The following is a 22,936-nucleotide window of genomic DNA, read 5'->3' as shown; positions in this document are numbered from 1 at the left end:
ATGCTGGAATTTTGCGGTTCGCCAACCTCGGTGCGTCTATGTTTTTCCCTGCTAGTAAGGTTTCAATTAAGCCGTTTAAAAAGAGGGAGAACAGTGTCGGGGCTCACATCCCTGTCTCACCCCTTCCTTTACAGGAAAGGGAGCGGTCAATTCACCTTTTTACCATATCTTATTCTCGCATGGTTGTCTTAGTGCAGACGTTTCAGCTGATGACAAAGATAATCTGGTACTCCCATATCAAGGAGTATGCCCCTCTCCCCCCAGGCATGGGGAGTGGGGCAGGTCCACCATGGTTGGGGCGAACACGGTGGTGCTCCTCTGTTCTCCTAGACTCTTCCAGGGCCTGGAGTTGGGAGGAGTGCAACACTACTCTCCCGATAGTTGCTCACATCAGGGCCCAGAGTTGGGATCACAGGCTGCTGACTTGACTCTAGGAGGTCCATTAGGTGCTTCCCACTTCCTTTTCTGGTGGTGGGGGGCTAGGGGTTAGGGTCCCAGGCACTCATCAATTAAATACAGCACAGGGGTTTGGATCAGTGTACCTCTTAAGGGCATGTTTGCCTCCATAATATGGAGCGGGCTCAGTGACAAGGAGCCTTCCTCATTTGCATTGGGCCACAACCCCATGAAAATGAGAGGAGGTCCTCTCATCATAGCGCTGGTGCTACTTGTGCACCAGTGCTATCAGTGTAGCAAAAGGGAACGCACAAGCGTCTGTAGCCCTTTCTGTAACACCATTGTGGCCCAGGGACACACAAAGCGGGCACACATGCCCGTTTTGCTCCTAGGGCACAATATAAAATACGCCCGCAGGTTGGGATCTTAGAGTTCCTTGGCACCCCAGATGTAGCATCTGGTCCTTTCACTGTCAGGCTCTGAATGAAATCAGTGACTTATCTATTGCAGTTGTGCCCCTTATAAGGCATATCTCCGTGAGAGAAAAAGGGAGTAGGACTTGATCGATAGGATCATTAGGAAAAAAAGCGAAATACCGGCAGTAACGCAAGGCATATCAGAAGGAATCCCTAGTTGATACCTGTGGAAGTACTAAAGATATTCAGTGTCAGTGCTAACTTAGTGAAGGAAATACAAACTGTATTTAAGGCACCTACAGCAAGGGTGTTAATCAATGATGATCTTATTGAAGCTTTTTTGCCCCACAGAGGCACTAGACAGGGGTCCACACTCTAAATAATATTTGTTATTCTATATATAGAGTGCCTGGTGCAGGCAGTCCACAGGCAATCTAGGCTTCCTTTTGAATCCTCTCAGTTCTCAACCAAGATAGAGTTATATGTGGACTATTTAATCCTGTACACCACCATCCCAGAACTTTCCATACTTACACTTCAATAGCATGCTGAGATTTTTGGGGAACTATTTGGCTACTCAATAAATAAGGTTAAAAGTGAGGTAATGGCATGGCTCAGTGTAAGTTCTATACACCTCCTCAAAGGCAAGATTAGGTACTGGGTGTCGTAGTAACACTCAAGTTCGACGAGCTCCTCAGGAAAAATCTGGCCAAAGTCAGTATGAAATTGAAAGGCTGGTAGGGAGATGGGAGAGTTTACCACTTGGTATATATGGAAGAGAAAACATCATTAAGACAATGAGCCTTCCTAAAGTGAGCTTCCTGTTTAGCACTGTACCGCTGTCATTCCCTGCAAGCAGATTAGGAAACTACAAGGAAGGTTATCCAGTTTAATTTGGATGTCCAAAGGTGCAAGGATTTCCTGGAAAAAACTTAGGAAGAAGCTAAATCAAGGGGACTTAGTCATGCCAGACTTTTAGATATATTGTTATGCCTTTCACATGATACACATTTGGCTTTTAGCTAGGACACCTGATAAATCTCCTTTAGGACATATGTACACAGCTATGTTAATGCATCTGAGCTTCGAGAAGGTTTTGAACAATTTTGTTGACTCGAAATTCTTTAAGCGAGACAGATTAAAAGTTTTCCTCAGAGCACTCTTAGTATGGATATATTTGAGGAGACTCTTGGGAATCCACTATTATACAGAGATGTCACCTATTTGGGACTCCCCTGGAACCCCACACTGGCTAAGTGACAAACACTTATAAAACATTTTTGTTTACATTTTTTTTATTTATCAACAGAAAAACACAGTACAGCTGTGAAATGCTAATACATTCCCTTCCCATATAATACAATAAACAATCAAGTGGTCACAGTTATATACATCAGGTATGAGTATCATTGGGAAGGAATACATCGGGATTCAATCAATACATCCATCACATCTTTCATATTTAGTACTAACATCATCACTCGCAGTTTAGGGCATCGATTCCATTAACCAAGAGCCAGCAGTAGTGTCAGGCTGCCTATCCCAAGAAGAACAATGCTGTGCACATCGAACGCTGTATACAATTATTTTGTGCTTTAATCATCATCTGATTGCACCAGTATATACGCTGTATAAGGTTCCCAGATGTCCCGTGGTCGAGACGCTGACGGTAACCCCTCAGACAAACACTTATAGAATTAATGATTTAGCACCCGGAGAGAATTGAGGGATGGTAAAGCCCCCATCTCTTGGCATGCACTCTGGGCACTAATTGAGGGGAGAGTCTCCAAATTCATATTTTTCAGCTATGCTGATGTGGGTCGGCGCCGGGGTTTGGCAAAGACTAACCACTGGGAACATGAGTGCCTTTTGTAGACTAAAAGCAAATCAAGAAAGGAGTATCCTTATAGTCCTGGGATATAGTAGCAGCCGAAGACAAGAAGTCTACAGACCTCCATCGGATATGGGAGAAGGACTCGCTGGAGGAGGCTGAAAAAAACTTATATCAAGTATCTTTGAACTTCCATTATAATACGGTAAAGTCTGCACCATTACAATGGAACCACCTTATCACACTCCATAGGGCCTACTGGACACCCATGAGACTGGCCAAATTTACTAGAGACATCAGGATGCAAGAGGTGCAACTTGGTATGAGGGGATGATAAGCATGTGTTTAAGGATTGTCCAATCTTGGGCCTTGTGTGAGTCATAGTCAAGGAAAGCCATTCTTTAATATTGTTTGGGATTGTTACAATGGCGAACAAATGGACTAAGAATGTTCTTTTTAATGTTAATAGCCAGGAGGAAAAACTGTAAAAGATAGATCTTACCTAAGCCCCAACATGATTAAACTGGATCACCTCAGTAAGTTATGTTTGCCAACTAGACTTAACCTTTAACAATAAAGATGTTGGGGGACTGGCTCCCTTGTGTGACCTAGCAGAGGAACAGAAACAGTCCAATGATTACTTCAAAGCTCTGCTGAGACTAGGTTGGGTTATCGCGAAAGTAAGAATTATTCAGCAAGACATGCAGCCACTTGTCTGGGATGGAGAAATTAAGCCCATCCATAAGAGGCAGACTTGGGCATAAAAATTAACAGCGGAATGAGGATAAAAAAAGAAACCGAACTCTACATTCCATCTCCCCTTATAACAAGTTGAGCGTGTGGTGCGGACACCACCAGAAAAACTGGGCCTTTTTAGATCCCAGAGTTTGTTATCCACTTGAACTTCTATAGAGTGAAGCCCAAAAGATTTTTTTTCCTCATAGAATACTGTAATGCTTTGAGACTAGTTGGATCTTTAAAGGCTGGTAACTAAGACTGGCGAAAATGATGAAAAGTATTGTAGAATACTCAATTACCCTAACATTTCTGGCTCTAGGGAATTAAAATGACCAGATCTACCTAAAGCCATACATGGAACAATTGGAAGAATTAAGTTGAGTTTTAACAAAGATAATGATGACAAAGCAGTCTGTTCCTGTATTTGAATGCTAGACATAACAAGCATTTTCATTGCAAAAGGTCTCACATTTGCAAGAGTTGGAGCTATTGGCGTTGTAAATGACAATGTTTTTTACCTACGTGTTTTGGTTTGGAGTGGGTATATGTGATGTGGAGTGGAATTATGTGGGTAGGATTGGGGCTCTTTGGCTTGGAATAGGGTGGTGTGTAGTGGAATGGTGTGGTATGGTAAATAGATAGGGATGAGAGCTGCAGAGAATAGATAGAAAGGAAGATAGATAGGTATAGGTTGCTTGTGCCCGAAGTGGTGAATGAACTTCATACAGAGAAGCAGAAAGTATGTGTTTAGAACGAGATAAAGGAGGCAGCAGGCCCCAGACATATAAAAAAGGAGCATCTGTGTAAGTGCAATACACCCCAAGAAGAGCGTGGCTTTGAGGAACAGAAACCTTGAAAAGGCAAGAAAAAAGAAAATGTCCTCAAAGTAATCCACATTTGAGGGGTGGGAGAGCGTTAGAGAAAAAGGGACAAGTGTGATAGGCACTCACAGGTAGGGGGGGCGAGCGGTGGACTACTGCACAGTACAAGAAGGCGCATAAGAAGGTAGCATGTGTGAGGAGGCAGTATAGAGAGGGAGTGTGAGGTAGGAATGAGACGGGCAATGGGATTGCAAGATTAGGGCCTAGTGGCAGTGTGAGGGAGAGATGAGTTGTATTGGAATAATTTGTTGTGGAATCGTGTGAGGTGGAAAGTTGTGGTTTGGTGTGGAGTTGTGTACCAGAAATATGTGGCATCGTGTGCTGTGGAATTTAATGGATAGTAATTAAATGGTATTAAGTGTACTGGAATTATGTAAAGTGAGATTGTGTGTTATGGAGTTAATTATGCTGATTGGTATTGAGTGTTGTGGAGTTGCATGTTGTGTAGTTGAATTATGTGATGTGCTGATAAATTTCGTGACATGATGTGGAAATGTGTGGTGTGGATTGGAGGTATGTGGTGTACTGTGGGTTTGTGTTGTGTAGTTGAAATATGTTGTTTGGTGTGGAATTATGTGGTGTGTATTGGAAATGTGTGGAGTTGAAGGTGTGGCCTAGAACTGTGTGGCTTTGAGTGAAGTGAGGTATTGCTGCCTGAACTAGTTAGGAGGCAGCAAATAAGAGGGACAATGGATTGAACAAGTCAGGAGCAGGACGAAGGAGCAAAGTCCTTTATTGACCACAGCTGGTCTTGCTTGTAGCCCATGCACGCTGTAGGCTCGACCTAAAAATGTCCTGTAGCTTTTGTTACATGCACACAGTGACAGTGAGCCTTCTTTCGACAAACAGAAATAAGATCCTTGTGTCTTGGGTGAGTCCTCTTATTATGGGTGTGCCCTGTGATATCAAAGCAACCTTTGACCCGTTTTGTCTTCTTTGCTATAGCCAAAAGGGTATTGAGCAGACACATCATATTTAACACTAATCAGTGTTTCTCTGTGTCGGGTACCTCTAATCCATTGACTTGTTGTAATTTGGCTGCAATTAGGTTAAGCATTAGAAGAACACATCCTGTTTTTAGAGACTATCTTGTCCGTTTTGTGGAATCCATGTTGTATTTCTGTCAGCCATTTTGTTTGCCAAGTGCTACCATGTGCTCGCCATGTGCTCTGTCCTACCTTCCTGTTAACTGCTCTTGAAATCTGCCTAGAGACAAGATATATTTAGCCTTTTCTGCTTCGCACATGCTCAGTTGAGCTTGCAGCTGTCCCCAGTCAGTAACTGTCAGGATGTGTTCACCAGAATTACCAACTGTTAGCTCCTCCCACTTGTTGACGGTGCATTTTCTGTATGACCTTATATGTACCTAAAACCAGCATTTTGTACTTGTACTGACTTCGTTTGAGCCCCTGCGTGGGTATAAAAGGACCAAGCTCCTTCCACTCAGTATGCTACTTCCTACATTACCGAAGGGTGCTGTGTGAATGTAGTTCCACCTCATGAGGTTTAATAAACTCTGTATTTTCTATTCCAGCTTCTGTGCCAACTTCTTTCTATTGGTCTGAGGACTCTGTGCAGAGAAGGGAGAACCCCTAGCACTGTTAGGCCTAGCTGAGGCCCACTAATACAGACTCAGATCTGTTTACAAATACTAGTGAGCTTGACAAGTCCTGAACCTATCTGAGAACAAATACTATTGTGAAGGATAATATTGACCATAAGCCCAATGTTATTTTAAAACTTGGTGTGGAAATTCTCTAAACATGCTTGCATTCATGTGTCAGCAAATTCTAGTTTTTATGTGTGCATCTGAATTTTAAATGCCCAATAAAGCAGTATCTTAGGTTCTAAACCCTGCCATCTCCTAGAGCAAGCCTTGACTGTTTGACTCCAGAACTGATGGAGAGGCCAAAAACATCTATTTAGAGTGCAGTAGTACTAGGACACACTTGGTAGTTAGCAGTAACCACACAGGCTACTGGCAAGTAAACACTTGCTTACTTACCTTGGACTTCAGGGAAGACATCACACTTGCACACATTTCCGTAAAAGTGAAATATACTTTATTTTCTGCTTCACTATAGGAACCTTCCTGTTTCGTCCCATCCTACTACCACAAATCTTGGAGTATTGTTTGACTGAAGGGTGCAGTAATTCATTCCATGGCCTTCAAATTCCAGTTCAAAAAGCTAGGCGTTTGAAGCTGATCTTTCATTCTGTAACTCTAAATCTCTAATGCACAACACCTGTAATGAAAAAGATGGATTAATGAACCGCCCGCAACAGATGGGGTCCCCAGTGACCTTTTTAAATCTGACTTATCCTTTTGGGGCCTAATCGTTGCGCACGTAGCAAATGCTAGCTGCTACGCTCCATTCCCAGCAACTTGGACTGAGCCAATTATAGTCCCCATTTTCAAAAAAGGAAACCGCCAAGACCCAAAATGTTACAGGCCTATTTCATTACTTGACTCAATGACAAAAATCCTAGGTCGTGTCATTTTATAAATACTAAAAGCCTGGGCCTCTGATAATAGGATTCTTTCCGATCTGCAGTATGGTTTTCGGGAAGGAGAGGGCACCATTGAGCAGTCTCTTAATCTTGCCTTATTGGTGGGAAAATAATGTTTGTGTGAAAAATGGCAACTTGTTTTTAGCCTTTGTAGATTTGACAGCTGATTTTGAATCGGTACAACATATTAAACTGTGAGAGCTTTTAGAAAAGATAGGCGTGGACCTCCAAATTATTCACTTTTAAGGCGGTTTTTCTGCAACGCTCAAACTAGAGTCCGTTTTGATGTTAAGGGTGGGATCACAACTCCAATCCCAATACGTAGGGGAGTCTGTCAAGGATGTGTCCTCGCACCGTTCCTTTTTATTTTATATATAAATGATCTGGAGGACGCATTAATTCAGCAAAACATTGACTTCCCTAAGATTAACGGTCGTCCAATCCCTGCCCTTTTATATGCCGACGATGTGGTTTTAATGTCCAGAACCCAAGTCGGTTTACAGAGAGTTCTGAATGGTTTTAATGATTTTATGCGGGACTTAAGACTAACAGTGATGTAGCGTGGGGAGTAAAAAATGTTGTAAAATGTTTATTGCGGATCAAAAGCTTGAAACAACCAAACCCTTCTCTTATCTGGGGGTCATGTTCCACCAAGAAGACACGTGGGCACAGGCAACAAGATCTAAAACTCTTAGGGCTAGATTGTTCGGTATTTATGAATCGGTAAATTAAAAGGAGGGAGATATAGGTAAATTTTTATTTTGAATTACCGAATCTGTAACATTCGGTATTTACCGAATCGGTAAATACCGATTCGGTATTGCCCATTGATTCCTATGGGCCTTGAAGCCCATAGGAATCAATGGGCAATACCGATTCGGTATTTACCGAATCGGTAAATACCGAATCCTGCAAGGGTGCAGGGGGTGTCACTTTGACACCCTCTAGCACCCCAAGTACAGGCATGTGTGACATGTGGCACACATACATGCCCTAAGGGCATGTCTGTGTGTCACATTGCACAGGTGTGCATGCACAGATGTGCATGCACACCTGAATTCGGTATTTTACCACCCAATAGGATTGGGTGGTAAAATACCGACTCTTAAGGGCCTGTGGCACTCTTAGGAGTGTCAGCTACATATGGATTTACGGAATCGGTAAATATACCGATTCGGTATTTTACCGATTCTGTAAATTTACGATTTGGTAAATTTACAGAATCGGTAAAATATAGGCCCCCTATATCAGAAAACCCTAATACCGGTCGGTAACGGCCGAATTCGGCGGTTAGCGTCCGGTATTAGGGCTCCTACATCTGGCCCTTAGTTTCATTAACACTATATCCGCATTCAACCAGTTTTCGAAAAGATTAGAGAAACGACCACCACTGGAACTTTTACAAATCTATCGGGCAAAATGTACTTCTACCGCAATCTATGGGTCTGGGGTATTGCAAATACTAATTCTTTGCAAGTAGTGGAAAATACATTTTTAAGATATTTATTGTCTGTACCCAGTACAACATCTTCCTACGTTTGCCATGCCGAATTGGAATTAACGTATCTGACTGACATCATTAAACTCGAACCAGTCTTACTGTGGCATCGTGTATGGACTAAAAAGGAACCCACATTAAACAGGGATATTTTAGAGGACATTGGAAAAAGTGTTAAAGATTCACTGGATTTATTAGGTTTTTAATTTTTGCAGAATATGGGTCATCCTGAGTATTTTACTGACCCCGAAACCTTGCAATCAGTAAGCAGGAAGGAATTAAAAAAGGAAGGTATAGCGTTGCTTTAAATGACAAGGCTGACGACTGAAATACTCAAGCCCTCTGTATTGGATAACCAAATGATTTTAAGCGTCTTTAAAATACAGCCCTATTTAGCCATAGTCCCAGCAGGGTATGACAGGTTCTTACTAACAAGATTTCGACTCTGTATATTACACAGACTCACCAGCTTTCCTAATATGAATAATTGGAGTCATACTCTGATACCCTGTCCTTGTGATGATTGCTCATGTCAATCCACCATCCATGTACTCGTTTTTTGTGTTTTTTACTCCGCAATAAGGAAAGTGTGGATCTGACCAATGTTAAAAATGATGGGATTTAGGACTTGTCGTACTGCGTATATTGCACTGCAAACCCTGGATAATGCGGACATGATCTGGAAAGTTGCGATGTTTTTTAAAAGAGCAGTCGCTTAGAGGAAGAGTTTAGTGTTGAATTACCTCTTGGATTTTAACTCTGTTATTCCTGACTATATATATGTCTTTTAACTTTCATGTATGACTGACATCAAGGAATTATATTACTTTTATATTGTCACTTTGATTACACCCCGGATTGTTGGCCTCCCAAAGTAGGACTTTATTATTTCATTGTTTGGCTGACAACAGCTGCAAACGACCACAGGCACTATCCTGGCTATCTGACGTGAACCTAGATGTTTTCACCAACTAGCTGAGTGACAATGCAAAATCACTTGAATTGACCCTCAGTGCAGACCTCCCCTTCAAACAATATGTCTCAAAGGAGGGCAAACAGCATGGTACCAATCATCCTTCCTTTAAAAAAGGTGATTCCTTCCTCCAGGGAGCTGAGTTCAGAGCAGTAGTGCAGGCCCTGGTGCTCTCCTGCCTAGATATAGGCAACGTTCTTGCTTCCCTGATACCACCCAGGTACCTTTGAAAGGCATCCTACACATTAAGGTGTTTAAGTTCGACCATATTATCCCAGTGCTGAAGGAACTACACTGCCCCCTCCAAGCCCTTCAGGCCCATGTTAACTTCAAGAAGCTCTAAATCACATGTCAATCACAAATAACTCAGTATACCTTGCACAGAAACGATCGACTTCAGGTTGACTGCGTCATACCAGCAGACAAGAGATTGGCAGATTAGAGACAAAGAAGTGTCAGAATAAAAAAAGCAGAACACACAGGACCTGGAACAACATCCAAATCGCCATGAAAGCTACTGTGAACCTCCTGCGGTTTAGAAAAATACGGAAGACGCTTCCCCTTCAAAGCATTAACATCCCACACTCCTGGGCCTCGCTTGTTATATTCTGTGCTTCGGTGCTTCCCATCTGTATTTTTTTGGCTCAACAAGCTTTTTGCCATTTGACACAGCTGTAAACTTTGAACACAGTATTTTTTATTCTCACTCCAACCTACATCACCTTGTCAACGACAGGCAGGCTGCTTATCTGCGTAACAGAGCTCAATCTCAACTTCTCACAATCATTTTCAAGGAAGGCTACGCAAACATTCCTCGCCCGACCTTGCAATCTCGTTATTCTCCTACTTTGAATACTGCATTTGGCTAACCTTCAACTCCACTTGGCTTTGCTGGAATCACCTACTCACCATTAAGTTTTCGCATCTTTCAGGTACCTCTGGGCTGCTGTCGCAGCTGACAACAGGGCTATCCCTGCCTTTGAAGTGTTCTTGATATCCTCATTACACAAACTTGAGGCTTAGCGATTGAGCTCTACCCAGCTATTTGCCTGTAGTCTCTGATGATGTGCTTCCAGGTCACATCTTCTCTTCCAAACTTTCCCACAGTAATGTGTGTTCATGTAAATCACTCCCAGTTTTTAGGTCTCGCCAGAGAGACCTATTGTCGTTGTGATGCCTCCCAAGGGAGACAGACCGGGGCACACGCAGGCGATTGGGGTTTGTGGACGCGCTTGTTAAGTCGCACTTGCTTCTAAAGTGTGTTTTCACTTTCTTTTTCTAATGCGCAGGCGTGCTCCAAGCACGGCACGCTCTGTCTTGTTTCTTGTTTATTTTCACCATCGCCTACAAAAGGAAGCAAGGGGCGTATTGGGCGAGGCAGGAGAAACTGAGGTGTCGTCAGCGCGCAGTGGCGGGCAGTGAGTGCTCTGTAGCGCCGAGAAGGGCACGGATCCTGAGGGCGATGCCAGCTGCCTCGAGGCCGGGATTGTCAGGCGCCCTCACAGCCGCAGCAGCCCCAGCAGGGGATGTTAGGAGCCTCTATTCCTCGTTCACTGTAAACCCCTTGCATCACTTGTGAACCACTAGTGACAACTGCTGCCCTCGGTCGGACGTCGTGCAGCGATGGCAAGTCCCCACAGATCTGTAAGTACCTCAGAAGTGTACGCGTGTGCCGGGGAAGGCTCTGTGCCAAGGGTGTGCACACATGCGTTTGTTACCACTAGAGGAGAGCGAGCCAACGAATGAACATGGAGAGTTGAGCCCAGGGTCTGGCTCGGCTCGTAGAGCTCGTACGCGATCCAAACCCTGAAGACATTTGCTATGCGAGTCATTACAACAAACATCACATAACTTGTCAGTCTCTTTAGCATTCAAAAAAGTGTTTTTCTTTAACATATACAACCTTCTCCTCTAATGCGTCACATTATATCACCGTTTTTAGACCTGAATTTAGATCCGTTGCTGCCCCTGCCCCACCACCATTCATTATGCATGCCACATTCATTTTTTAGTCATGAGGAAGTTAAGTGATTTGCCCAGAATCACAGGATGTTGAGGTGGCGCCGAGATTCAAACCTGGTTCCCTAGTTTCAGACGCCACATGAAATCTCTCGATATGGGCTAGAAAATCCAAAGGGACCTCGAGAAGAGACACAGTCAGGGGTTAGGCTCGAGCATGGCACAGGTTTTCCACCTCTAGTTACAACTTACGTTTGTAAGAAGGCCTGCCAATTTTTTTCATGACAAAAAAACCTCGCCTTGGTAGAAAGTTTCACTTTAAGTGATAGAATAGCAGATAAGAAAGCGCAGAATGTTAATACCCTTGCCTTGTTCACGTCCGTCCTCCTACACCGTCAGCGACAACCATTAGTTTTCGATTTACTTATGTGTGACATTTCCGTATTATCAGCAGGTGCGTGCCTTCCAGGGGCGTTCGAGGTGTTACACTCTCCTAATAAATCTATTTTATGATATATGGTTGGGTACAGGTGCTTTCAGAGGAGTATGGTGAGTTGTCCGTGGTATTTCACCAGGGATGTTTACACACACAGACAAATACACACACAGTCTCTTCCTCTCTGTTTGGAAAGACTTTAAAAATGTTGGTTATTTCTCAAAATAATGTGCTTTCTCTCACCCAGTGCCCCCCGCCCCTTAAAAGCTGCATTCCTCACCCTCTGGTGCGCCCTGCTTGTCGCATAATGTGAATTATCATTATGCGCCAACATGATCCTTTGGAAATCTGAAGCTCCCTCCCTCCACCCCCAAATCTTACTGACTAAGCTACCCCCTTGGTTTTTAGGGTGCCTATGCGTGACATCTCAGTGTCCTAGAAGCAACCTTCCTCGTGACAGTTCTTCATTTGTAGAATTAAGAAGTTGTACCCATGCACTGCGATGAATTCCAAAAATGGCCCCCTTTTGTGCAACATACTTTCTCGAAAAGCCCAAAACTTTGGCTAACGCCTGAAGGGCTGTCGCAAGCTCTTTGACCCGCTTCCCTCACTACCAAGATCATTTCTGAAGCTTTTATAGCGCCAAAATAAGCATTGTGCGACACCTTTATGGCAAGGTAGTTTATTATCGTTGTATGACATATGCAGCCTCGGATACAACACCATTCAGTGTGCGGTATTGATTGGCGCTGTATGCACAAACTCACCACAGAGACACAGTCCTAGGGGTGAGAACAAGGGGTACAGGTGGATAGATGCTGTGACAGGACACAGGATCTGAACCAAATACTCACTGAATGTTAGTTCGGGTGGAAGGCTGCCCCACGCTAATCTTAAATTTGCTAAAATGTGCTAAGTGTGAGCTTTACTGGCCTTGAAAGGAGCAGTCCTGCTTTACAATCCTGTGTCTCATACTTAACCACATTGTTTGACCTTGGGCAAATCATGTTTGCTCAATGCACCTTCTCTGGCTTAGTTCAGTTAGCAAATGTGTTTTGGGGCGCTGCTGCCGGTTTGGGATCCCTTCCTGTGCTGGTTTAGGTCCATTCTTCTGCTGGTTTATGGCTTGAGGTAAATACAGACTCTCTAGCTCGCCCTAGACTTTTGTATGATAACCTGATGCATTCTGGGCACCCCTGAAATAAATGATTAGTTGTCAAAAGGTTTAGCACTAGAGTCAGTGTCTGTAATGAACTGGAGTGAGGTGGTTGCCCCAATTATGCCCAGTCTCCTTCTGCGTTTGACCTCTTCCCTGCAGGTACACATATTCCACATCTGTGTCTGTATTTGTAAAGGTAAATGTGTTGCTAAAGCAGCATTATGCTGATACAATCCTGCTGCAGCTCTCCAACCTATCACCATGTTAGAAAACGCTGGCTGCTCACACCTGTTGTTCGCAGCTCTTGTTCACAGTCTCAGAGCTGGGACTGTACAGCCTGCTGAAGACTTCCCTGATCGGCTAACTGTCAAAGGGCTGAAACCTTTCCGGATGTAGGACCTGCTAGGAAGAGGTTCAGCTCCAATCTCTGGACTTCACAAGCTGCCTCTGTTGTCCGGCAACGAAAACATTGTGCAACCCACACTAGCTCTTTGCATGACGCAAGACAGACACCTCAAATGCAGAATGTCTGGCCAACCCTACCATCTTGAAAAAAAAGAATGTCTGGCCAACCCTAGATTAAATGTAATATGCACAGTTTATTCAGTAATGGAACAGAGCTATTTATCTCAGTTTCAGTGATGGAAAAGGAGATGCACTCTGAGTTGCTCGTGCTAGCCTCTGCCCTGCCCTCATCAAAATTCAAAATGCAACACTTCCGGGGCTCTGCTACCAATGGTACAGCCAGGGCTTTAAGTGGGCCGGGTCTCACTGGTGCTGAGCACCTGCTGTTTTTAGGTCTCGCACCCGGCGATGCAGCGCGAAGCGCTGTCACCAGCGAGATCTATTGTTGTCGTCTTCCTGCCAAGTGGTACAGACCGGGGCACGCGCGATTGTGGTCTTTGGACGTGCCCGTGCGCCTGCCTCAAAGTGTGCACAGCTGGCGCGCGCCAACCAGGGTCGAGTCAACAGTGTGAACGTGCCCCGGAAGACGGGGCAGCACCCAGCAGCATGCGAGGCGCCCGGCGGCCTGCCAAGACAACTACCCTCTGTTTCGTGAGCGGGCGTCCCACCGGCGCCATGTGGCAGAAGCTCCACTCGACATTCACCTCCGGGTGACACAACAAATTGTGCTCACTCTGCCTCGCTGCCCGACAGCGCCACTGCCCATCTCCGCACGCACCACCGTCCCACACCACCACGCCCCATGTCCCCCCTCTCCACCACCCCCGCGCTGAGGATGAGCCTCCCACCGCCGCATCCCAACAGCAGCAAGCCGCTGCCCGCCCGACCACCGGCACAGCAGTGGGCAGAGGGACCGAGAGGCCGCAGGAGCCGCACGGATCCCCAACGTCCAGAGCCCTCGCTGTCCCCCACTATGGGGGTCAACGCGGGCGCACCGGCTCCGCAAGCGGCCGCGACCGCTCAACAACCCGGCGCCGCGGGACAGCATCAAGGGAGCCGACACCCCTTCCCTCCCCCTATGCTCCACGGAGACAGCCCCTCAAATTGGTCTCCACGACACGGCAGCCCCCGTTGCCGGCCCATCAACGCGCACCGAAGCGCTCCTCCCCCGCAACTACAGGAGTACCTCTGTGGCTCCCACCTCCGAGTCCTCTCCAAACCGCGGCACGCCATGTGTCCCTGCCCTGGCGGCCCCCTCCCTGGGCCGCACGAGCTGCGCAGCACCCACCGACCGGAGCACGGCGAAGCCTGCAAGCGCCACCACTGGGCACGAGCCGCAGACCACGGCAATGTGCACGCCCACAATGCGTGCTCGTCTCTCTCCCACCCCTCCCCATTCAAGCAGCAAGCTGCCCATGTCAATCACATCTATAGGGAGACGTCTCGATCGCAACTGTGTGAATGAGCCGGCACAAACAAATAGGCACACCGCTTCACCTGCATGGAAGTGTACACACAATGCAACCCCTCGGCTAGAGAAGCCCTCGCCCCGGACTGGCGCATAGAGAAAGAAACCTCCCTTCTGACCCAGCCTCGGGCGCGTCCAGCAAAGCCATGCCTCAATGCTACACACTTGACCCGCCGAGCTGGCCAGCATCCCAGCGCAACACCTCACAAACTGCAGGATTTAACACAGCACGTCCACCGCCTCTTCGTGCCGAAAACACGAGATGCCACACCACACAGTTCAACAATACCCACCCCATTTGATGGGAAGCTGTGCAGGCCCCGCTCCACCCGGATCATCCATGCTGGTTGCGGTGGCATCAGGACCCACAGCCAGCAAGCCAGCAGCAGCATTGAACTCCCGAAACTCCAAGCCATCCACGGTCGCCACTCACTCACCAGAAAAGGACCTGGCAGCCAACGGCCCGAGCATCCCAGTCGGTGGGTAGTCACTCCAGGTCCTGGCACCGGGCGCCTGCTGGAGGAGTGGACGAGCCAACCGGGAGCGGCATGGAGGGTGCTCGGAGGCCGGAGTCCCCCCGGGCACGCACACATACATACATGTCACAGCCGGCACGATTCAGTGTAGCAATCTCACTCCCCACCACACAGAGTACAAACCGAGCGCATCTCCGCTCCAAACAACCAACACCGCGCTGAGCCTCCCTGCAATCCCCCACCCGTGTGTGCGTGCCCACCAAAGCGCACCCACAGGCACACGCGACAAGACTCAAAGCAAACACGTAACCCCCAACAGTAGGAACGCCTTCCTTGACACTCGCCGAAGCACATGGCTCGAGGGCTGAAGAGGGGGGGAGACCGGGGAGTCTCCCGAGTGTTCATCTCACAATTCCCACCTCTTTCCCTAAAGGGAATCAATTACCCCCCGAATCTGTCACTTTCAATGTGTGACCCTTGCAAGCGAAGCACAAACCGCGGTGTGTTGCATCACCTCCTCCGCCCCTAGACTAGGACAGCCCAGCAGGTTCACGCGCCCGTCCGCTGCTGCAAAGACCTGTGCACAGCCAGCAAGGCAGGGAGCCGAATGCCAACATGCCACCAGCATATCCTCACTCTCCTCGAGACAAGAACACCAGCGCCACTGGAACGGGCAACAGCAGCATCAGCAAGGCTGCGGTGTCGCCGCGCCTTCACACTTGTTCACAAGAGTCTCCCGCATGCAGATATGATCATGCTGGCGTTCCCCCACACCTGTCAAGGTCCGCAAGGCCTCCGCATTCACCGTCCACAAACAGTGCATGTGCAGGTGCGCTCCACCGAGATCCCGTCCAAAGAAAGCTGCATCTTCCGCCCCCCAACGGAAGCTCTACCCACCGCTTCGACCGCACCACTCAACATGTGCACCGGCTCTAAGCAACACGCAGGGCTGCACTCTCCCTCCCGGCCGAAGGCGCACCCCATCTCCCCAAAGCAGATTCCAGTGATCGGGCGGAAGCTCCACACCAAAAGCAGCCCAGGAACACTCTGACGGCTCCTGCATGGCGGTGTAGAGGGAAGAGACACCCGTCCGAGGAGAGCTCCCTCCCACCGCCCCTTCAGGCAGAGCCCATGGGCGTGCACTCCCGCCAACCCTAGCCCCACTACGGCGCGTCCACTGAACCTCCACAAAGATTCAGCTGGAGGATGAGTGCTCGACCCCCTGCCCCTGGGTATTCCACCATGCTCAGCTGTCCAACTGGACGAGACATCCACCTGCAATTCACACTCCCCCTGCATGTGCGTGCCACACAAGAAAGTCGGCCAGTGGCCAAATCTATCCCTCCAACCTCCAGCTGCTCTCCCACATACGCGAAAGCAACACGTCTCCCAGGCCATCACCCCCCCGCCCCTCCACAATCGCAGGCACACCATCCGAAACAACCCCAGCAACTCAAGCACTACTCATCTACTTCAACACGCTGGCCCCTGAGCTCCCCCGCCATGCAAGAACACCCCGACGTCACCCCTTCCCACCAAATGGCGCGTTACTGCTAACGAATTCAACTGTCTGTCACCACACTGCTCCTCCATCACCCGGCAAACCATTCATGCCCACATCGACGGCGATAAATGCAGCGACTGTTCACCCTCCCATCCACCACACCAGTAGCCCCACCAGGCCTGGTTCTAGCGGGTGGGCCGGGTGGGCTGGGTGGGCCAGGCCCACCCAAACATGAGCCTGGCCCACCCAAACAGGAGCCTTGGCCCTCGCAGTGAGGGCGTGTGTGTCAGCCTGGGTCGAGACAGCTTCCCGGGCGCGCACACAGAGACAGTTTTAGAGATGATGGCAGCCGCACCCGGGTACTTCACAGGGCTTTAAAGACCATTTAAATGTTAACTGGGCTTCGCGTTTATTTTTTCACCCCTTCATCTCTGCATGGTGAAAGGCGACAAATCCTTTCTTTGACGATGGTAACCTTTGGTAACCTTTGCCTACTGTCCTGCTGCGTTGATATTTCTTTTTCTATGCAGCACAGGAGAAAAGAAGTTTGTTTATTCCTAGTCACCTTTCCTAACCCCTGCAGCGGCTTACCACATCAGCTGTGACACAAAGTTTGACTCATTTAGTAGGTAGAGAATGTGTTACTACATTTTTTTCTTTTTAAAATCTGCACAGGCCCAGCAGGACACATACTTTGTGTGTGCTTTATTTAAACAGTTATTATCATTATCATGGCTGATGCAGGACAGCAATAAGACAATACAAAATGCCGAGATAACGCTGGTGATTAATGATCCTTCTAGAGAGCAATCATTTGTCTGTTAATAGTTTTTTAATGCAGGTGAACTGTATTGTATGTGGATAGCTCAGTGGGTTACTGCCTTTGTCACAGAGATCCTTGTGTTACTTGCAGTTCAGAAGTTACAATCCTAACATAGGACAGTGACCAATGAACTGTCACCAAAGAGCTGCATACAAACATGGATGGTATAGTTAGAACTTCGCTTTTTTTGTTTTGTGATATAGTTAGAACTTCACCAGTCATTCACCATTCTAATGTTGCTAAAATGAGTTAGGAGTGGCCCTGGATCCGGGGCAGCGTAAACGCATAGGGGCCCTCACCCGTAAGGAGTCGTGCAACGCACAATTAAAATTGATTCATTTCAACTTTGTCCATCGCACCTATATGACCCCGGTCTCCCTGCGGCGCATTTCTGGGGACAGGCGGGACGATTGCCCTAGATGTGGAGTGGAGGGGGCGGGATTTCTGCATCTGGCCTGGGAGTGCCTGCGGGTTGGAGACTTCTGGAAGACCGTGGTGGAGCGCATTCGAATGTCACGGGCCTCCGGATCGATTTGGCCCCCCTTCATTGTTTATTGGCACTGGTCCCCAAGCCCAGAAAGAGAAACTTGTCCTATAAGATGCTGCAGTTGTTGCTAGTGTTGGCAAGACGGAGGGTGGCTATCACCTGGATGGGATAGAGGGCCCCTGAAATGTCGTTGTGGCTGAGAGATGTTAGGGAATGGTCCTTGGCTGAGGAAACGCACATGCAGCGCACGCGCAGGGATGAGAGGCTACAGGAGGACTTGCTTGCATGGAGGATGATGTGTGCTGTGGGTGCGTCCACCAGTGACTCGGATGCCACTAGTGCTGAACTATTCACCCCAGAGGAGTCGGGATCCGAGAGTGAGGGTGGTGGGAGCGGGGAGGTGGAAGGGGGGCTTGCCCTGGAGTAGTGCCTTGCTGGAAACGCATGTCTGACCGCTATTGTTATTGTGATATGCCTTGGATCCCAAGGGTTTTTACGCTAGTATTTCAGCTGTCAGTATCCACGTGGGCCAGCAGGAGATGAACGAACTGTACACATATGTTTTGTTCATGATGCTGATCTGGGGGGAACTGTTTGGATGTTTATTGCAAAAAAAAAAAAACTTAAAAAAAAAAAATGTTGCTAAAATGAGTATGTTTGGGCAGATATACATTTTATCAGTAAAGCTGACCCCGATGGAATACTCTTTAAATCCTAAGGTTGTGTTTCCCCAGACCAAACCCTCTTAAAAGATACTGCCCACCAGTATGGATGACATGTGATTCCTACACCTTGTAATCCTCATTGGTTTATGTGACATTCCCTGTAGACTGAATTACATACTTGTATGATTCATTGTCTCTGTATAATGTGTGTGTGGTGTAAAGTACTGACACACACTACACTGATATGAGTAGCGCTATACAACAAATGAAATGCATATGAGAGAGGGGCTATGTAAAGATGAGGGGCGCTGGTGGAGGGTGGAAGTGAGGGAATCCGAGGAGGAGGTAGTGGGAGGGGCTATGGAGCAATGAGGGGCACTGGTGGAGGGTGGCAGTGAGGGAATCCGAGGAAGAGGTCATGGGGTGGAGGGAGGAGCTAGGGAGAGATGAGGGGCACTGATGGAGGGTGGTAGTGAGGGAGTCTGAGGAGGAGGTCATGAGGGGGAGGGGCTACGGAGAGATGAGGGGCACTGGTGGAGGGTTGCAGTGAGGGAATCTGATGAGGAGGTCAATAGGGGGAGGCTATGGAGTGATAAGGGGCCCTCTTGGAGAGTGGTAGTGAGGGAGCCAGATTAGGAGTTCAATAGGAGGGGCTACGGAGAGATAAGGGGCACTGTTGGAGGGTGGCAGTGAGGGAATCCAAGGAAAAGGTCATAAGGGGTAGGGGCTATGGGGAGAAGAGAGGCACTTGTGGCGTGTGGCAGTGGGGAATCCGAGGAAGAAGTCAATAGGGGGGCCCTGGAGGGATGAGGGGCACTGTTGAAAGGTGGTAGTAAAGGTATTTGCTGAAAAGAGGTTATTGGTGCAGTGCCAAAAAAGACTTTCGCATCAGCGCTTAAGTCGACCCTGTCATGGCCTTTCTGTTTTTGTTTATTTAATTAGCAGACACGGCCATAAGGGCAACTGTGGAACATATTTTAAAGTGCCTGCTAATTATATGTACTGCTATATTCAATGTTTAAAGTATGAAGGTGATTTTACTAATGTTTTTACCAAGAAAAATGAAAGTGGAGCCTGATGGTGCCTGATATGGGGCTGAGGCCCAATGTCATCTGTGCGATAAGGTGCACTGGAGAGGAATAGTGGCTAATCAAGCCTGTAAGGGAGTGTGTTGCAGAGTCCATGGTCAGGTAGAGGTAGTAATGCAGAGGGATTCTCCCTGAGGCTCACACAGAGGGAGCCCGAGGAATATCACTTGCCTGATACTCCCACCTCAGAAACCTCCTCTTCCCATCAAAGTAACATTACATGGAAAAAACACTTTTTGAGAGTGATAACATTAAAAAGAGATTTGGAAAATAGTGAGTTTTACTGGGCCTTGTAAGACTAAGAAGAGATAAAGGAGGGCCCTGAAGCAGGCCTGCCTAGACATATATGCAACAAATCAAGCCCGCAGTGGCCCACCCAAATGCACCCTTGGCCCACCCAAATAAAAATTCCTGGAGCCGGGCCTGAGCCCCACCCACCCACCGTCCTCCACATCTTTCCCACCTCTGAACCCATGTGTAAGCGTCTTCCATCCGAGATCCCCTGCACTTCACACCTCTGCCCCTTCGGAACTCCATCCATCATCCCCAGAAGGATGAAAGACCGGCGCAGCTCCGCCACGATGCAACACCGACCCGTTGTTTGGTGGTAAATCAGCTGCGAGGGACTTTTAACTTTGTTCTACTCTGCAGTTTCCAGCATTCTACAGTTGTTCCAGCAATGAGGGCACACAATGTCTGTTGCGCCTTCTCTCGATGCTTGGATTTGATTCAAAGGCATCGGACAGCCTTAATGGATCATCCGCAGGTACGGGTTTACTTTGTATTTTGAAACCTGCTTCTCCCACAGATGGCTGTCCCCCTCCAGCCCCCCCCCCCATCTCGTGCTCTAGGCCAAAGCCCAATAGCGAAAAATAAGCACTAGTCCCCAAAACAAGTGCACTCACAACTGGGACAGATCACCTAGAATAAAGCACCCAAAACAAGCATCTCCTAGGCAATAATAGGTGGCGCATCCAAGCCTGTGCCACTGGCATTATAAATGACAACGCCCTCCACTAACCTGTTTCGAAAACCCAAAAACGGTGCACATACACCCTGCATGCATAGCCCTCGCCTACAAGAAGCAAAGCTGGCAGCAAAAGAGACTGCCAGCCTTGCCTCTCATCAGCAAGGACTATAAATACAAATGGCCCGTTTTCGCACGGCTTGCAGGTTTTCAAACCCATAAAAGAAAGGCATTGCCATTTACAAAGCCAATAGCTCAAACTTTCGCAAATGCGAGATCTATTGCATTGCAAATGCTTGTTGGTAATTGTGTCTTAGCTTCCGTTTGTAGGATCACACTTCCAATAGTAAATGTACTCACCCAAACTATTAATATTCTGTGTGTTAATTGACGTGCTGGAATGTAAAGTGTTTCTGTTGAAGACGCTCTCGATCTGAACATACGTAGATCGAGATGTAGGTTAGTGATGTAGAATATCTATAATTATAAGATTTTTAATTACCCTTGCTGAATATTTTCATTCTCTTCCTATAGGAAAGACTTTTGATTGCTGATATGGCTATTGCCAGTTGCGAGTTCATGTTTGAGGAAACCAGGAACTATGTGAAACAGAGGAAGGCTTTTGAAAAAACCATTGCTCATTTACAGGTAAGCAACAATCTAATGTCAAAGCAATCTCTGATGTGTTTGCTTCTGATCATAGTAAACTCAGCTTTATTAAAGTATTTATGATTGGTTGGAACAACTCAGAACAGTCAAATTTGACTCGCAGTCATATTCATGAATGATCAAGATTACTTTTAACCAAAAGAAAGTGAAAACAAGCATTTGCAATGCAATAGGTCTCGCATTAGGAAAATTTGAGCTATTGGTCTTGTAAATGACAATTTTTTTATTTATGTGTTTTTGAAAATAGCTAAATAATAGCTTTGTCATTTACAATGCCAATAGTTATAACTTTCGCAAATGTGACACCTATAGCATTTGTAATGCAACATGTTTTGTATTTACGTGACAGTGCTGTGTTGGTGCAGTGGTGGTGCTGACTGATGGTGTGGTGGTGCTGTTGTGGTGCTTAATGGTGCTGTGGTGGTACAGAGTGGTGCTGTGGTGGTGCTGAGTGATAATGTAGTGTTACTGAGTGGTAATGTGGTGGTGCTGACTGGTGTTGAGTGGTGCTGCTTAGTAATGTTGTGGTGGTGCTGAGTGGTGCTGAGGTGGGGCTGAGTGATAATGTGGTAAGGCTGCGTGATAATGTGGTGGTACTGAGTGGTGCTGAGTGATAATGTGGTGGTGCTGAGTGATAATGTGGTGGTGTTGAGTGATGCTGGTGTAGTGCTGAGTAATGATGTGGCGATGCTAGGATCGTGTGTGTGGGAGGGGGGGGGCTACTGTTGTGCTAGTTATTTACAGACCTCTGCCTGGTGAGGAGTGAGGAGGCCCCCTCGTTTACGGTCTTCAGTTTGGGGACGGAGGAGAAGGGCAGACGTATGTAAAAGGAAGATGGGGAGATAGCATGAAGAGAGAGTTAGGTGGGGTAAGGGGGCGAAGAGAGGGTTAGGGGGTGAAGAAAGGATTGGGTGTGAAGGTGGTAGAACAGAAAAGGGAGAACACGGAATGAGCAGAAAGGTGGGACACAACTATTGTGGTGCAGATAAAGCGCTGCTAAAAGGTGGGACACGGATACAACCACTGTGGTGAGAAAGAAAAAAAACGCATGAGAAAACACACAAACCCGAGGAGGGCCACAAGAGGCAGGAGGAGTTGAGAGAGAAGAGACTGAAATGGAGAAGAGAAGACAATTGAGCAGAAATGGGAGGAAGAGTGTGACTGAGTGACATCATGTGCACACGCCTAGGTGCCTCGAAGCCAGCAGCAGAGCAGTGTTTGGTGACTAGTGGTCTCCTTGATGGATGCAGTGCGTTTGTAAGTTGGTAGTGCACACTGTGACCGAGTAGCTACCACTGCACAGTGTACTTGGTTACAACCTCTATGCACTGTCAAGTGAGTGTTGTGGCTTCCACTGCACACTGTGCTAGTCATGCTTTGTGCAGTGCCGAGAGTACGGCTGTTATTACTGCAAGGCGCTGTCCATAACACGGGGCTTGTGTGAGGGTGCTACAAAGGCTGCTTGCCATATAGTCCATGACTGTCACTGATAGCGTGAAGAGAGGGTTAGTTGAGGTGAGGGGCGAAGAGAGTGTTAGAAGGGGTGAGGGGCAAAGAGAGGGTTAGTGGGTGAAGAGCGTTAGGGG

General features: G+C 47.3%; 1 protein-coding gene across 1 annotated transcript in view; it reads left to right on the top strand.

The window, feature by feature from the left end:
• ACADL (acyl-CoA dehydrogenase long chain) overlaps nucleotides 1–22,936 on the top strand; it is a 563,007-nt gene that overhangs the window by 332,415 nt on the left and 207,656 nt on the right. Inside the window, exon 8 of the mRNA XM_078680576.1 lies at nucleotides 21,216–21,329. Within this exon, the coding sequence (XP_078536702.1) occupies nucleotides 21,216–21,329 (114 nt within the window). The remainder of the gene's footprint in view (nucleotides 1–21,215; nucleotides 21,330–22,936) is intronic.

The sequence above is a fragment of the Lissotriton helveticus genome, chromosome 3_1 (assembly GCF_964261635.1).
Source record: "Lissotriton helveticus chromosome 3_1, aLisHel1.1, whole genome shotgun sequence".
NCBI classification, from domain to species: domain Eukaryota; kingdom Metazoa; phylum Chordata; class Amphibia; order Caudata; family Salamandridae; genus Lissotriton; species Lissotriton helveticus.
This window is presented reverse-complemented; position numbering and strand designations above follow the sequence as displayed.